The sequence below is a fragment of the Dendrobates tinctorius genome, unplaced genomic scaffold, assembly GCF_039654945.1.
Source record: "Dendrobates tinctorius isolate UK_male_01 unplaced genomic scaffold, ASM3965494v1 ptg000162l, whole genome shotgun sequence".
Lineage (NCBI taxonomy): Eukaryota > Metazoa > Chordata > Amphibia > Anura > Dendrobatidae > Dendrobates > Dendrobates tinctorius.
In genome coordinates this window covers 33537736-33554346 of record NW_027361829.1, presented here as the reverse complement: position 1 = coordinate 33554346, position 16611 = coordinate 33537736, and the positions used below count along the sequence as shown (strand labels likewise).

At 43.5% G+C, this 16611-nt stretch overlaps 1 protein-coding gene across 1 annotated transcript in view; it reads right to left on the bottom strand.

Moving 5' to 3' along the window:
* Positions 1-5130: 5130 nt before the first annotated feature.
* Positions 5131-16611, bottom strand: part of FKBP9 (FKBP prolyl isomerase 9) — a 72142-nt gene continuing 60661 nt past the window's right edge. The window contains exons 9-10 of the mRNA XM_073549952.1: positions 8575-8738; positions 5131-7503 (exon numbers count right to left, since the gene is read on the bottom strand). Coding sequence (XP_073406053.1) covers positions 7321-7503; positions 8575-8738 — 347 coding nt within the window. The 3' untranslated portion in view covers positions 5131-7320. The remainder of the gene's footprint in view (positions 7504-8574; positions 8739-16611) is intronic.

The following is a 16611-nucleotide window of genomic DNA, read 5'->3' as shown; positions in this document are numbered from 1 at the left end:
TACAGAGCTTCAGTTACACTGCACTGTAACGTAAGGCTGATCCTTCTACTAGACAGTCTTCTACAACTGTTCTCTCATTGTCCAATATGTCCCTCAGCCACTCCAAAAGATTATCAATAAAGCAAAGGACGTTATTCAGTGCTGTGAGTGCAGGGAGAGTGGATAACAAACAGAACCTGTTCTCTCCCCACACGCTAGAAAAGGAAAATAGGAACTGAAATTGAGTAACATAAAGCTTGGACAACGTGTTCCTGAGAACTACATTGCTGGTGCCTTTTACTGCTCTTCACAAGTCCACTGATAGGGGGTGCTGGTGGTCTGTGTTCTCAACCTACCAATGCGTTCAACGGAACTGTATAAATCCTAATGTAGTGCTCCCCCTGGTGGTGGCTAATTGGCTGCAATGTGATAAGGTTAGAAAAAATAAGTGTGTGTATTCTGTCTAGCGCTGTAGAAAGGCGATTTTGGATTAAAGTAAAATGGACAATTTTGCTGCTCTTTAAGGACAAATTCAGACAAGTTATTTGGGGTGACTGCATTTAATGGATATAAATTTGATATCTACAGTAAGTTAGATTTTTTGGGGGGAGGGGTGACGTTTTTACCATTTGTTGTAAATGTTAGGCTGGTTATTACATTTCTTTTTTTTTTTTTTTTTTCTTTGGCTCTGCTGAACCCAAGTTAAATTAAACAGTAGGATTTGGGAGTGATTGCAATAAAACCATCCTGAGAGCTGAGTGCACAAACTCTGCTCTGCACAGCCATACTGGATCTGCTGTACGCCGTTTGTGCAGATAGACACAGTACATCTAGGAGAGAATAGCTGTGTGTATAGTGTCATGGAATCGCTCCTCCATCTGAAATCTAAGGTATATGGAGGAATAGCAAAAGCCTTATGCACCTTTTATGACATCGTTATTACGGTTCTGTACCAAACGGAGCAGTAATGTCTGTGCAGGAGCCCCCAATCCCCAATGCGATATTCATCCTACAGCTGAATATCTCGCCTCCTATGGAAACCTTCAAAAGGAACCTGAAGACCTACAGTAACCTCCCCCCACTATCCACCAAACCGCTGCACGACCAGCCCTACCCTCACCTCCTGTATCCTCACCCACCCCCTATAGACTGTGAGCCCTCGCGGGCAGGGTCCTCTCTACTCCTGTACCAGTTGTGACTTGTATTGTCCATGATTATTGTACTTGTTTATTTATTTATTTATTTATTTTTTATTATGTATACCCTTTTTCACATGTGATGTGCCATAGAATGGCGCTACGAGACTGCCATTATCTGGCCGCAGAAGACTGAAAAATATAGTCCGCTATGAACACCGCATTTACTACCCAGTATTACCCCGCTTCTGATCTTGTCACTGTGACATGTAATTATGATGTCTTTTATGGGGCTATTTTTTTTCTTTTGAGTCATGGAAAACAAAAAGCCACAATGCAGAGTTTATCATTTATTTATAAAAGTTGATCACTTTGCACTTGTAACATTTATTTAATTATTAGATGTGTATCTTTGTAGGTCGGTTTACATATACCAATCGTCTGTGCCTTATCACAGCCACACACTAAAGGGATTGCCTGGTGAAAATGTTACTGCCCATTGTATGGATAGATAGCGTGCAGATTGGTAGGGGTCTGACAGCTGGGACCCTCCACGATCAGCAGATCTGTGAACTTCATCCCTGTTAGAATGAAGCGACCGTGCACATGCCGACTGCTGCTCCATTCGTTCCATGTGGAGCTATGGAGTGTTGCGCTCACCTTCTTCCAGCAGATGAAGCGGTGGTCGGCGTGCTCCTTATGGGGGATCAGTTCTGCTGATCAGTGCAGGTCCCCATGGTCGGACCCCTACCTATCAAGGTGTAATCGCCTTTGGTGTGGATAGGTGATGACTTATTTTCACCAGCCAATCTAACGGACATCATATAATCCCACCCATGCATTGCGGCAAAGAGCTGAACCACTTGTAAAGCCGCTGTTCTCCATTGAACTACAGCACCATTATTTGATTTTCCCAAATAAGCTGCACGTGCCCAAAACTATCCAGTCTACGGTGGCAAACGGCCACACAATAATAAAAGTAATACAGCAAGGCGGCTATTGGCTCCAACAAGTGGGGATGGTTTCAGGGGAGTCTGGCTGTTGGGAGTGCGGAAACTTGAACTTTTAGGAAATTTTTTCATGTTTTGCAAATACAAAGTATTCTGTAAATAAAAGAGATTAACACTGAGATGTGCATGAATCAACCAGCTGCCTAACAATGGATTTTATCAGTAAGGAAAGTAATCCAATAACATACGGGGATGGTTTCTGGCATGTCAGTGGCCTCCATACTACAGGACCCAAACTGTTCTCTACAAATGAATGAAGCGCTAATCTGCTTACATATATCATTGCTCCATGTGCCCAGATAGAGCACCCACCATGGTGCGGTCTGTGTGCACAGTACATCACTATAACGGCAGGTGCAGACGAGCGTGTTTTCAGTCCTAGTGCAATCCACAAAGCATTGGATCGAACTTGGACCGTGTAAATCCATTCATGCAGTAGATACGCAATGAATGCAAATAGCACCAAAATGACCCCACTGAGTATATGGGGTTTTGTCATCTTACTGGAACAATAATGCCTTGAACATCGTGAAAAGTGCGTGCTGATACATTTGTGTTTGACAACTCACCTACCCTATTTTTCTGCCAGAACTGTCTTTACTATCTCTTGATGTCTTTGATCTAACATGTTAGAAATGAGGAATGTAATGGATATTTTCTCTCTCCAAAATCTCGGGGTCGATTCTTCAAGACGGGCATTTTGTATGCAAATCTAAAGAAACTGTGCGACTCCACCAGAAATATATTCTGGTGAGGGGCTGATGTACAATTGTTATAATTTGAAACTTTATCGGCCTAGATGATGATAAATTTGTCGGGTGCGCTTGTTCTCGGCTTGTCCAAGCTCCGACTATTTTCCCAAAAGTTACCTGGGCTGGCTGGATGGGAATAAAACCACCTACATTTTTGCAGCACTTGCCCCCCCCCCCCCTTTCATTTCAGTAAATCGTTTTATTAACCAATGGACTAACTACCAAAGGGAGGCTATCAAGTTAAAGCTCATCCATTGAAGTGATATATAAACCAAAGAAAAAAATGGAACCAAGAGCAATTAATAAAATATAAGATTTTATTGTTATACAAAATAGAATAAAATACAATTTTGAGAAATTAGTTATAAAATTAGAAATAAGGGAATCGGCGACACCCAGTTGCCACATACAGGTATAGGTAGGTAACAGTACAAATTGCAGTATCTGAACAAAGGCATATAAAAGGAACGAAAAATGGCTCTCTATATCCCTAAAATACAAAGGCGCCCAATATCTTCGCAATATTCACAGAGTGCAATAATGCATGAGAATAGTCCAAAATTAGGATTAGGCCAGGTACATAAAGAGGAATATAATCCTATATCAATCACAGCTACTATCTGGGGGAAATAAGTATAGCCACCAGTCTGAGACAAATATATATAAGAAAATTGGAAGTGACCCTAAAATAGGAGTTACTGGTAACCACAGATAAAAAGGCTGTCAGCCAATGTGAGAGAGAGAGCCAGAGGTAAATAAAGTCTGTAAGGGTACGTGCACACGCTGCGGAATCCGCTGCGGATTAATCCGCACGGATTTTGCAAAAACCGCAGATAATCCGCAGGTCCAAAGACCTGCGGATTATCTGCGGTTTTGCCTGCGGTTTGGTCCTGCGGATTCACTATCTCCACAATGGTGGAGATAGGAACCCGCAGCGGTTTCCGCAGAAAGAATTGACATGCAATTCTTTCTGCGGATTCAAAACCGCAGCAAATCTGCGCGTTTTTTTCCGCAGCGTCGGCACAGCGTTTTTTTTTTCCCATTCAAATGAATGGTACTGTACACCGCAGCTAAAACTGCTGCGTGTCCGCAGCGGCCAAAACCGCTGCGGAATCCGCAGCGTGTGCACACAGCCTAAGCGAATACCAACCTATCTAATGTGGACAGCGGGATAGTTGGTAAATAACTCTCACATTGGCTGACAGCCTTTCTATCTGTGGTTACCGGTAACTCCTATTTTAGGGTCACTTCCAATTTTCTTATATATATTTGTCTCAGACTGGTGGCTATACTTATTTCCCCCAGATAGTAGCTGTGATTGATACAGGATTATATTCCTCTTTATGCACCTGGCCTAGTCCTAATTTTGGACTATTCTCATGCATTATTGCACTCTGTGAATATTGCGAAGATATTGGGCGCCTTTGTATTTTAGGGATATAGAGAGAGCCATTTTTCGTTCCTTTTATATGCCTTTGTTCAGATACTGCAATTTGTACTGTTACCTATACCTGTATGTGTATGTGGCAACTGGTTGTCGCCGATTCCCTTATTTCTAATTTTATAACTAATTTCTCAAAATTGTATTTTATTCTATTTTGTATAACAATAAAATCTTATATTTTATTAATTGCTCTTGGTAACAATTAACTAACTAGTAAGATTGGACGTTTTTTACTTTTGAATGACTGGCTATTTTTTTTCTACCACTCAGAGCAGCATTAATACAAGTAAATAGGAGTGAAAAATTCTCATTCATTTGTACTGAAATTCTCATCACTTCTACAGTACAGTGGAAGTGGTGCCCAGATGAGCCCACTTCTTGGGAATGCTGGGGGTCCCACTGGTGGGATCCTCACCATAAATGTACAAGACGGAATATCGTTCTACTGAATCTCGTGCATATTTTGGACTGATTTTGCTCTAGAATCGGAAATCTTGATTTCTACTATACTGTCTGCCAATTTCTGGCACAAATTATAAGAAATCCACTAGAAACGTTGTAGGGTGGTGTAAAACCCCTAAAAATCATAACTTTTCTAATGCCAGTTTTGTATTAGTAAATCACTTGATGAATGCCCCCTTAGGCTATGCGCACATGGCATCTTTAATAGTTTTCCAGGTTGAATCTGCTTCCATAAAACACCGGCAGCTTTGCGAATGTTCTTGTGGCCCCATCTTTTACTCTATGCTGTGAAATGCAGAGAGCAGGTGTCTTCCCAACAGAAGCCCCCTGAAGAATAAGCATGTCACTTCTTTTCATCACTTTAATTTTCCAAATCCAAAAGCTGTTAAAAGACATGCTATAAGACGGTACATGGACGCAGCAATGGCGTTTTGACAATTGTGCATTTTGTTAATTTCATTGGGCAAAATCTGCCTGAAAAAGTCACTGTGTGCACATACCCTTAATTTTTTTTCTCTTGGATCATAGTGAACAAAAGTAAATTTACCCTTACCTAACTTAATACTGATTGTATTAAAGAACCTGTTAGGCTACTTTCACACTTCAGTTTTTTGACGTCGGTCACAATCCGTCGGATCGACGTATCCGTCGCAGAGTGTGAAAAACGGATGCGACTGATCCGTTTTTTTTGCCGGATCCGACTGCCCTATAAGGCAGGTTTATATACATTTGTGGCTGTGGATATTGGAGCATGCTCAGTTTAAAAAAAAGGAATCCGTCGCTGGATTTCGTCATTTGACGGACAGCGACAGATCCGGCGCCCATAGGCTTCCATTCTGGCAAACGACGGACGGCACCGTATCTGTCGCTGTCCGACTCTTTGACAGCGACAAAAAAAGTTACTTTGCCCGTCATCTCCGGCCGCCGGACAAACAATTTCCGAAGGATGCAGCGAACGACGGCTGAAATGTGCGGCCTTCAGTTGGAATCCGTCGCTAATACAAGTCTATGTGAAAAAAACGGATCCAGCGGCATCAGCTGCCGGATCCGTTTTTTCAAAATTTGACGGATTGCGACTGATGGCAAAAAACTGGAATGTGAAAGAGGCCTTAATTAGACATCTTCAGTAGACCATTCCATTAGTAGAGCCTTGCCTACATAATAACTTAAAGCACCCGTCTAGTGTTTTTTTCTTCCCCATTTTAGTAATGGAATGGTGCCACTAATCTAAGATCCCGACCCCTACTATTGTTAACAGCTGCCATTTTTATCTGTTAGTGGATCCGCTCAATGCAACTTCAGCAGGTTGTGGGCTGCAGGATAGCTCCAGTGTTAGTAGAGTACAGCTGCTGGAATACTCATCGCTCTGCACCAGACTGTGCGCGAGGAAAGCAGTGAGTATTCATTGCTCTTCAGTTGCGCAAACATTGTCAGCCACTGGCTTTCAGCTGCTGCCGGCGGTCATGTGTGCCGCTGCTTAAGAGAAATGAATATTCACCTCTCTGGGCGCACAGTCCGGCGCAGAGCGGTGACTATTCCAGAAGCTGTGCTCTGCTTGTGAGCATCGCATGACTTCCCTGCCTTGTGCTGCTTACAAGCATAAAGCAGCTGCTGGCAATGGAGCAGGACGCTGCGAGGGAGCGCCAGGAAGGCAAGTGTAATGTTTTTGTTTTCTGATGGGGCCCTGCATGCCAGGATGGAGGCCAAACATACCAAGATATTATTATAGAGAAATGAATATTCATTGTCTTCCACGCCCATGGGCGTGGAATGCAATGAATATTCATTTCTCTTTAGCAGTGGGAACAGAAGATGGCCGCAGCTGCCAGCTCCAGCCTCCTGTGACCCGCTGCTCCGCCGACGCCGCTCCCCCACCACAGCCAGACCCAGTACATCCGGACTATAAGACGCACCCCCTTATTTTCCTCCACATTTTGGAGGAAAAAAAGTGTCTTATAGTACGAAAAATATGGTAATACATGGGGCAGGAAACCTACATTAGTGGGACCTCCCCAGGGATGATACAAATAAAATCGCTGGAGTGGTGCTTTAAAACCACTTGTGAATCATAGTCTCATGAAAACACTACTTTATCCCACTGAGAAGGAATCCCTTTTACGGCGGAACTCTACAACACTTATGGATTCTTCCCTCTATAGGAGTAATGAAATTAGTCACATGCGATTTATGGTCACCATATAGCTTCAGCCTAACCCCACATATAGGCATAGAAGGAATGTACATTATTGCAACTGGTATTGTGAATAACAGCGACAATCTGCCTTTCTGGTATTATAATATATAGAGACAAGTATTTATTTTCTAAACCTTTTCTTTCAGATTTCTGGATGGTTTTTCATTTGAGATTGGGACCTCAGACAATTTTACTGTCAAACTCGTCAGAAAATACTCCATGTGGAGTGTTGTATGCGGTGTCAATGTCCTTGTATTCAGTGATTTATACCATCCACTCATTGTACTTTTCACCATCTCACTAAGCTTTCACAGTGCATTCGGAGACAAACTCTGGCTGAATGTTACAGTTCATCGTGTCTTTCTTTATCCTCTTGGGCTTTTAACTTGAACTCTGCTTTTGTTATTTTGCCATCTTCATTTCGATCTTGGTTTTTAAACATGTTCTCTATAATCTTGGCTGCATCAAAACCAGGGGCTAGTTTTCCTTTACCCGTTTCAACCTGGGCATTAATGTATTCTGAAAACTACAAGAGTAAAAAGTTAAGTGTCAGCACATTTCTCATCAGTTGTGTGAAAGACAAGTTCAGAAGGAAAAGATACTAATAACTATGAACTACCTCTTAGGTGCAAAGAGAGATTACACATAAGGGCATGTGTGCAGAACATTTCCGGTGGTATAACCGCCCAGTCTTTGTAGGTGCAGCTGCTTCAGAAAAAAACCCGAGGGTCTTTTTGCTAAAGTGGCTTATGTGTATTTGACATTATAGTGTCGGGTGGCTTCATAGTAGAAGACATCTGAAGAATGAACATATTCTTTTAACCACTTTACAGTTTTCTAACCCCGGAGGGGTTAAAATAAATGCCATTAGACTGAACATGAGCACTGCGATGTTTTTACATTGCTGTGCACTGTTCATTTCTTGGAGCGGTGTTGCGGTGCTTTCTCAGGTGGATTTTTAGACATTCGGTACACATACCCTAGGGTGCGTGGATAAGTAGAGATATTGGGTGTGAATGCCAAGGGAAGGCTAATATAAAATAATTTTCAAATATGAGACAAATGGGCATCGTAATCAGCAGAAAAGAATGGCATGCGCTGTGTACTACTCTCCGTCCTAGAATTTAGATATGAAAGCCCTTCTTCAGGTCTGAACCCTAGTGGGTGTCATGTATGTTGAATTCTTACCCAATTTGCTTTAATGACCCCTGTGATAAAAGTAAAACACAAAAAACCTCTACTGTTAACTGCTATCAGAAGGAAAATGGCAGAATTTTAGTTCTGTCATACTCCTATGATATACTAAGACAAAGAAACCTTGGCATGCCTCTGCTGGTACAATGGTGGCCCATGAAGTCCTAATACCCTTCATCTCGCGGCTGGCTTACTTTGCTCACACTACTAACACCTCTGCTATTTCATTTCTGAAATGGCTTTACCTTTTGATGAGTCGCACATCGAAAAATAGAGTAAAGATACGTCCCTACTTACACAAAGACGGTAGCAATGCATTGGCTTGTGTTTGATGTTTGCATTTCTATATTCCTTGTGTAGATAACGCCCAGTCATTCTTATTACATAGATATCTGGCACATACCTCTTCCAAAGATATCTCCTCATTTTCATCTTTGTCAATCTCTTCAAAAAGGTTTGGTACCACGCCGCCATTCCATATGAACATGTATCCATCAGGTAGGCCAGGTATCAATTCCAGCAGTTCAATGTTAAATATCAAAACTGCACTTCCCGGTACTTCTCCCTCTGACATATGATGGAATAAAGAGGACACAGAGTTTCATTGCCACTTTTCACACGATGACTACATGTAAATAGCCATTATAGATAACTCTCTGTTCATATTAGCATCATTAGATACGGTGTTATCCCAGCATGTTCCTGTGCTAACCGAGTGTCTTCAGCATCCTCGAACAATAGGTTCAAGTCCCCGCGGCTGCACACCTCGCGGCTATTCGACAGTCACAACACACGCAAGAATTACCTATTTGTTAGAATTTTTACTTAAAGCACAAAGGAAATGTGTCATCTTTAATTTTAGCGCTTCTAGAAATAATTTCATCTTCTAGCTTAAATGTTCACAATGACAGTAATTTTGACCAGGGTGCTCAAACTTTTACATGTCATGGAATCTGGTCTCAATAAAGGGTCATACAGTGGGGAAAAAAAGTATTTAGTCAGTCAGCAATAGTGCAAGTTCCACCTCTTAAAAAGATGAGAGGCGTCTGTAATTTACATCATAGGTAGACCTCAACTATGGGAGACAAACTGAGAAAAAAAAATCCAGAAAATCACATTGTCTGTTTTTTTTTCATTTTATTTGCATAGTATGGTGGAAAATAAGTATTTGGTCAGAAACAAGCAATCAAGATTTCTGGCTCTCACAGACCTGTAACTTCTTCTTTAAGAGTCTCCTCTTTCCTCCACTCATTACCTGTAGTAATGGCACCTGTTTAAACTTGTTATCAGTATAAAAAGACACCTGTGCACACCCTCAAACAGTCTGACTCCAAACTCCACTATGGTGAAGACCAAAGAGCTGTCAAAGGACACCAGAAACAAAATTGTAGCCCTGCACCAGGTTGGGAAGACTGAATCTGCAATAGCCAACCAGCTTGGAGTGAAGAAATCAACTGTGGGAGCAATAATTAGAAAATGGAAGACATACAAGACCACTGATAATCTCCCTCGATCTGGTGCTCCACGCAAAATCCCACCCCGTGGGGTCAGAATGATCACAAGAACGGTGAGCAAAAATCCCAGAACCACGCGGGGGGACCTAGTGAATGAACTGCAGAGAGCTGGGACCAATGTAACAAGGCCTACCATAAGTAACACACTACGCCACCATGGACTCAGATCCTGCAGTGCCAGACGTGTCCCACTGCTTAAGCCTGTACATGTCCGGGCCCGTCTGAAGTTTGCTAGAGAGCATTTGGATGATCCAGAGGAGTTTTGGGAGAATGTCCTATGGTCTGATGAAACCAAACTGGAACTGTTTGGTAGAAACACAACTTGTCGTGTTTGGAGGAAAAAGAATACTGAGTTGCATCCATCAAACACCATACCTACTGTAAAGCATGGTGGTAGAAACATCATGCTTTGGGGCTGTTTCTCTGCAAAGGGGCCAGGATGACTGATCCGGGTACATGAAAGAATGAATGGGGCCATGTATCGTGAGATTTTGAGTGCAAACCTCCTTCCATCAGCAAGGGCATTGAAGATGAAACGTGGCTGGGTCTTTCAACATGACAATGATCCAAAGCACACCACCAGGGCAACGAAGGAGTGGCTTCGTAAGAAGCATTTCAAGGTCCTGGAGTGGCCTAGCCAGTCTCCAGATCTCAACCCTATAGAAAACCTTTGGAGGGAGTTGAAAGTCCGTGTTGCCAAGCGAAAAGCCAAAAACATCACTGCTCTAGAGGAGATCTGCATGGAGGAATGGGCCAACATACCAACAACAGTGTGTGGCAACCTTGTGAAGACTTACAGAAAACGTTTGACCTCTGTCATTGCCAACAAAGGATATATCACAAAGTATTGAGATGAAATTTTGTTTCTGACCAAATACTTATTTTCCACCATAATATGCAAATAAAATGAAAAAAAAACAGACAATGTGATTTTCTGGATTTTTTTTTCTCAGTTTGTCTCCCATAGTTGAGGTCTACCTATGATGTAAATTACAGACGCCTTTCATCTTTTTAAGTGGTGGAACTTGCACTATTGCTGACTGACTAAATACTTTTTTTCCCCACTGTATATTAGTGTATATACAACTTAAATGAACGTCCCATTTCAATTATAATATCAATGTGAAGAAATTGTAAGGAATGAAGAAATCCAGAAGTCCCAAATCTTAGAGAACTTAAGTAGACAACCTCTACTCCGATAGATCGTTTTTAATCATACGGTATTGTTAACTAGTTCAATCCAGGATTGTAATATCGGATGTGAACTGCCCAACCATCATAAGGCTAAGAATTTCCTAGACAGAACCAAAGTCTCTCGCAAGAACAATTTTGTATAATGTTCCCATGTCTCTTCTTCAAGTTACCTAAACAGGCAAATAATGCGTGACAGAGCACAGGGATGAATGTTAAGGAGGATAGGAAGTCCTCTCTTGCCAGCAGGATGAAACAATTGGACAGGCCCATATCATATGTACAAAATCTACATCTAGGGTATAACATTGTGGACATTCTAAGGTGGGAGAATGTTCCATAAGAAATAGTTTTGAGGGAGTAAGATATGATTGATGAATAATGTAAAGCTGAATCATTTTAATGTTAGCAGAGGGGAAAACCTGAGTAGGGGACGACTCCTGAATAGTGGGAGTTAAACGTCTCCATTTATCTTGTACTGTTTGTGGGTTAAGTTCCATGCCCGTCGATAGCAAATATGTATACAGGCTGGATGGATATAAGGCCTTGTGTGCCTTAAGAATTCCTATTAACCCCTTTACCTCAAGGGTGGTTTGCATGTTAATGACCAGGCCAATTTTTACAATTCTGACCACTGTCTCTTTATGAGGTAATAACTCTGGAACGCTTCCATGGATCCCAGTGATTCTGACATTATTTTCTTGTGATATATTGTACTTCATGTTAGTGGTAAAATTTAATTCATATAACTTTATCTTTATTTGTGAAAAAACAGAAATTTGGCAAAAATTTCGCAATTTTCCAACTTTGAATTTTCATGCCCTTAAATCACAGAGATATGGCACACATAAAACTTAATAAGTAACATTTCCCACATGTTTACTATACATCAGCACAATACATTTTTTTTTTTTTAGAAAGTTATAAGAGTTAAAAGTTGACCAGCGATTTCTAATTTTTACAACACCATTTTTTTTTTTTTTAGGGACCACATTACATTTGAAGTCACTTTGAGGGGTCTATATGATAGAAAATACCCAAAAGTGACACCATTCTAAAAACTGCACCCCTCAACGTGCTCAAAACCACATTCAAGAAGTTTATTAACCCTTCAGGTACTTCACATGAATTTTTTGAATGTTTAAAAAATGAACATTTAACTTTTTCTCACAAAAAAATTACTTCAGGTCCAATTTTTTTATTTTACCAAGGGTAACAGGAGAAATTGGACTGCAAAAGTTATTGTGCAATTTGTCCTGAGTACGCTGACACGTGATATGTGAGGGGGAACCACTGTCTCGGCGCATGGTAGAGGTCAGAAGGGAAGGAGCAACGTTTGACTTTTTCAACGCAAAATTGGCTGGAATTTAGACCGGACGCCATGTCACGTTTGGAGAGGCCCTGATGTGCCTAAACAGTGGAAACCCCCCACAAGTGACCCCATTTTGGAAACTAGACCCCCCAAGGAACTTATCTAGATATGTGATGAGAACTTTGAACCCCCAAGGGCTTCAGAGAAGTTTGTAACGTACAGCCATACAATTAAAAAAATTATATTTTTTCCACAAAAATGATCTTTTCACCCCCAATTTTTATTTTCCCAAGGGTAACAGGACCCCAAAAGTTATTGTGCAATTAGTCCTGAGTACGCCGATACCCCATATGTGGGGGTAAAGCACTATTTGGGCGCATGGCAGAGCTCGGAAGGGAAGCAGCGCCATTTGACTTTTTTGGCTGGAATTGAGATCGGACGCCATGTCGCATTTGGAAAGCCCCTGATGTGCCTAAACAGTGGAAACCCCCCACAAATGACACCATTTTGGAAACTAGACCCCCAAGGAACTTATCTAGATATGTGGTGAGAACTTTGAACCACCAATGGCTTCACAGAAGTTTATAATGTACAGCCGTAAAATAAAAAAAATCATATTTTTTCCACAAACATGATCTTTTAGTCCCCAATTTTTTTATTTTCCCAAGGGTAGCAGGAGAAATTGGACCCCAAAAGTTGTAGACCAATTTGTCCTGAGTACGCTAATATCCCATATGTGGTAGAAAACTACTGTATGGGCACACGTCGAGACTCAGAAGGGAAGTAGTGACATTTTGGAATGCAGACTTTGATGGAATGGTCTGCGGGTGTCATGTTGCCTTTGGAGAGCCCCTGATGTGCCTAAACTGTGGAAACCCCCCACAACTGACCCCATTTTGGAAACTAGACCCCCCATGGAACTTATCTAGATGTGTGGTGAGCACGTTGAACCCCCAAGTGCTTCACAGAAGGTTATAACGCCCAGGCGTGAAAATAAAATAGGGATTTTTGTGTTCTCACCGTAAAATCCTTTTCTCTGAGCCAGTCATTGGGGGACAAGGACACTGGGTGTTATGGTGCTTGCCACTAGGAGGACACTAAGTAAACACAGAAAAAAGTTAACTCCTCCCCTGCAGTATATACCCTCTCGCTGGCTGGGAATTCCCCAGTTCGGTGAAAAAAACAGTAGGAGCATTAAACGAATGACAATAATCATAACTCTGTCAAAACCTAAAAATGTTGCAGTAAGCCAATAGGCAAAACAGGGTGGGTGCTGTGTCCCCCAATGATTGGCTCGGAGAAAAGGATTTTACTGTGAGTACACAAAAATCCCTATTTCTCCTACGCCTCATTGGGGGACACACAGTGGGACGTCCTAAAGCAGTCCCTGGGTGGGGAGCATACAACTGCTAAAACCCCATGTACCACTGGCTTAACACTGGTACTGCCGAATGCAGGATGTGTCTGCCAAGAGCTGCATCCACAGAGGCCTGAGCATGAATTTGGTAATGTTTTGTAAAGGGATGCAGGCTGGACCAAGTCGCAGCCTTGCAGACAGGCATGAGAATGAATTTGGTAATGTTTTGTAAAGGTATGCAGGCTGGACTAAGTCGCAGCGTTGAAGACCTGTTCTGCCGACGCCTCGTGCCGAATGGCCCAAGAGGCGCCCACTGAGCGGATAGAATGCACCTGAATCCCTGCTGGGACAGGTGTGTCCCGGACACAGTAGAATTCCTGAATAGCCAAGCAAATCCACCTGGCTAGCGTGTTTTTTGAAGCGGCTAGACCCTTCCTATGCCCCTGTGGAAGTACGAACAGGACATCTGACTTGTGGAAGGGAGCCGTCCGCGAGATGTACCATCTCAGAGCCCTGACCACATCGAGGGTGTGGAAGGCCCTCTCAATGGAATGGACTGGAGCCGGACAGAAGGAAGGCCAAACAATTTCTTCATTGAGATGAAAAGAATACCCGACTTTGGGCAGGAAAGACGAGGACGTCCTGAGAGCTGCCTGGTCCTGATGAAAATTCAGGAACGGAGGACGGCAGGACAGGGCTGCCAATTCAGAATCTTGTGTAATTGGCGTAATTGCCGCTAGAAAGACCACCTTCCAAGAGAGAATAGCTAGTGGTACGTCCTGCAGTGGTTTGAAAAGAGCCTCCTGTAAGGCTCCGAGAACCAAGCTAAAAGTCCCATGATTCCAATGGCCCTTAAAATATAGAGGCACCATCTGGGAGACTCTCTGAATTAATGTCTTAATCTGAAGTCCGGTGGCAATTTTGCATTGGAATAGCACTGACAAGGCTGAAATCTGGCCCTTGAGCGAGCTAAGCACGAGACCTGACATTAATCCGGATTGTAGGAATTCCAATATGGAAAGAATAGAAAACACCAGTGGGGATCGACCATGGTCCTTGCACCACGAGCAGAAGGTTCTCCAGGTGCGGTGATAAGTGCGCATGGACACGGGTTTCCTAACATTAATCATGGTGGAGATCACATCGGGAGAAAAAACAGCCTGTGCTAAAAACTAGGATTCAACGGCCACACCGTCAAAGACAGGGCCCCGGAGTTCTGGTGGTAAATCAGGCCCTGTGAGAGTAGATCCATGCGATCTGGAAGTCGCCAGGGAACGCCAGCGACTAGTTGTACTAGTTCTGCATACCATGGCCGGCGCGACCAATCTGGCGCGACTAGGATCACTGGTATTCCCTCTGCTCTAATTTTCTTGATGACCCTCAGGAGCAAGGGAAGAATGCGCGGGAGTCGAAACCAGTGCCACAGCTGAACTAGGGTGCCTGCTCAGATGGTGCATGGATCGCGCGATCGGGTAAAGAATCGAGGAACCCTGTTGTTTAGTCTTTAGGCCATATGATCCACATCCGGAGTCCCCCAGCGATGGCAGATCTGCTGAAAAAACTTCCGGATGAAGAGACCACTCTCCTGAGGCAAGGCCTTGGCGACTGAGAGAAAAACCACCACCCAATTGTCCACACCCGGGGTGTGGATTGCTGAGATGGGCGAATGGTTGGTCTCGGCCCAATGGAGGATGTGACTCACTTTGTGCATGTCCATCCTGCTCCGAGTACCCCCCTGACGGTTGATATATGCTACAGCTGTGGCGTTGTCGGATTGGATCCTGATGAGGTGACCTACGAGGAGATGGTGGAAACTCAGTAGAGCTAATTTGATCGCTCGAATGTCCAAGATGCTGAAGGGGAGACGTGACTCTCGAATTAACCAACGACCCTGTGCCGTGTGGTGACGAAGAAAAAAACGCACACCAGCCTAGGAGACTGGCGTCGATGGTCACCACCGACCATCGTACTGGGAGAAAGAACTTCCCTTAACTCAGGGAGGATTTCAGTGTCCCCCGCTTGGGTGCTCGTCTGACCTGCAGGGACATAAGGAACCGGCGGTCCAGGGAGAACGGATTCTCGTCTCAAGTTAACAGCAACGCATGTTGTAAAGGGCGGAAATGTAACTGTGCGAATGGGGCCGCTCCCATCGCTGCCACCATGTTTCCGAGAACTGTCATGCTGAAAACGTATGGAGTGAGAAACCGCTCGGGAAAGAGTCCGCGCTGCCTGTTGTAAGGCTCGGGCCTTTTCTGGAGTGAAAATGACCAACCCGCGGGAAGAGGCCAAGATCAATTCCAAAAAGGAAATCTGCTGGACCGGTGTTGGGGAAGACTTTTCGAAGTTTATCTTCCGACCAAGGAGAGAAAGTGTATTTACTGTGATATTCACGGATTTCTCGCAGGCTGGAAGGGATGGACCCTTGATCAGCAGGTCGTCCAGATACGGCATTGCCACCACTCCCCGAGCGTGGAGAATGGCCATGACAGCCTCCATGGCTTTGGTATAGACCCTGGGGGCAGTGGTGAGACCGAAGGGCAAGGCAACGAACTAGAAGTGTTCTTCTCGAATTGCAAAACGCAGGAACTGCTGGATGATAGGGACTCTCCCTTTTGCATGGAGGCGACACCGATCGGAGGAATTCCATTCGGAATCGCCATACTTTGACAAACTGATTTAACAGCTTGAGGTCCAGTATGGACTGCATCGTTCCTTCCTTTTTTGGAACCACAAAAAAAGGTTTGAATAAAAAAAAAATCGCTGAACCATTTGTCTTGAGGGACCGGAAGGATGACTCCGTCCCTTTGCGGCGCATGAACGACCCGAAGGAAGGCTGTGACTGAATGACAGCAGACGACCGCCTACTTTGTTGGTGTCTGCTGGATACCACAACAAGTCATTGAGTAGAGGATCTATGGAATCTGCTTCCTTAGATACAGATGCTGTCAGCCTGGGTTTCCAAGAGCGGTTAGGTCTGTGAGAGACCTGGGAACCTCTGTCTCCACGCGGGGACCGACCTGATCTGGAAGAGAAGGTTGTGGAGGATCAGCTGGAGCTGTTGCGAAA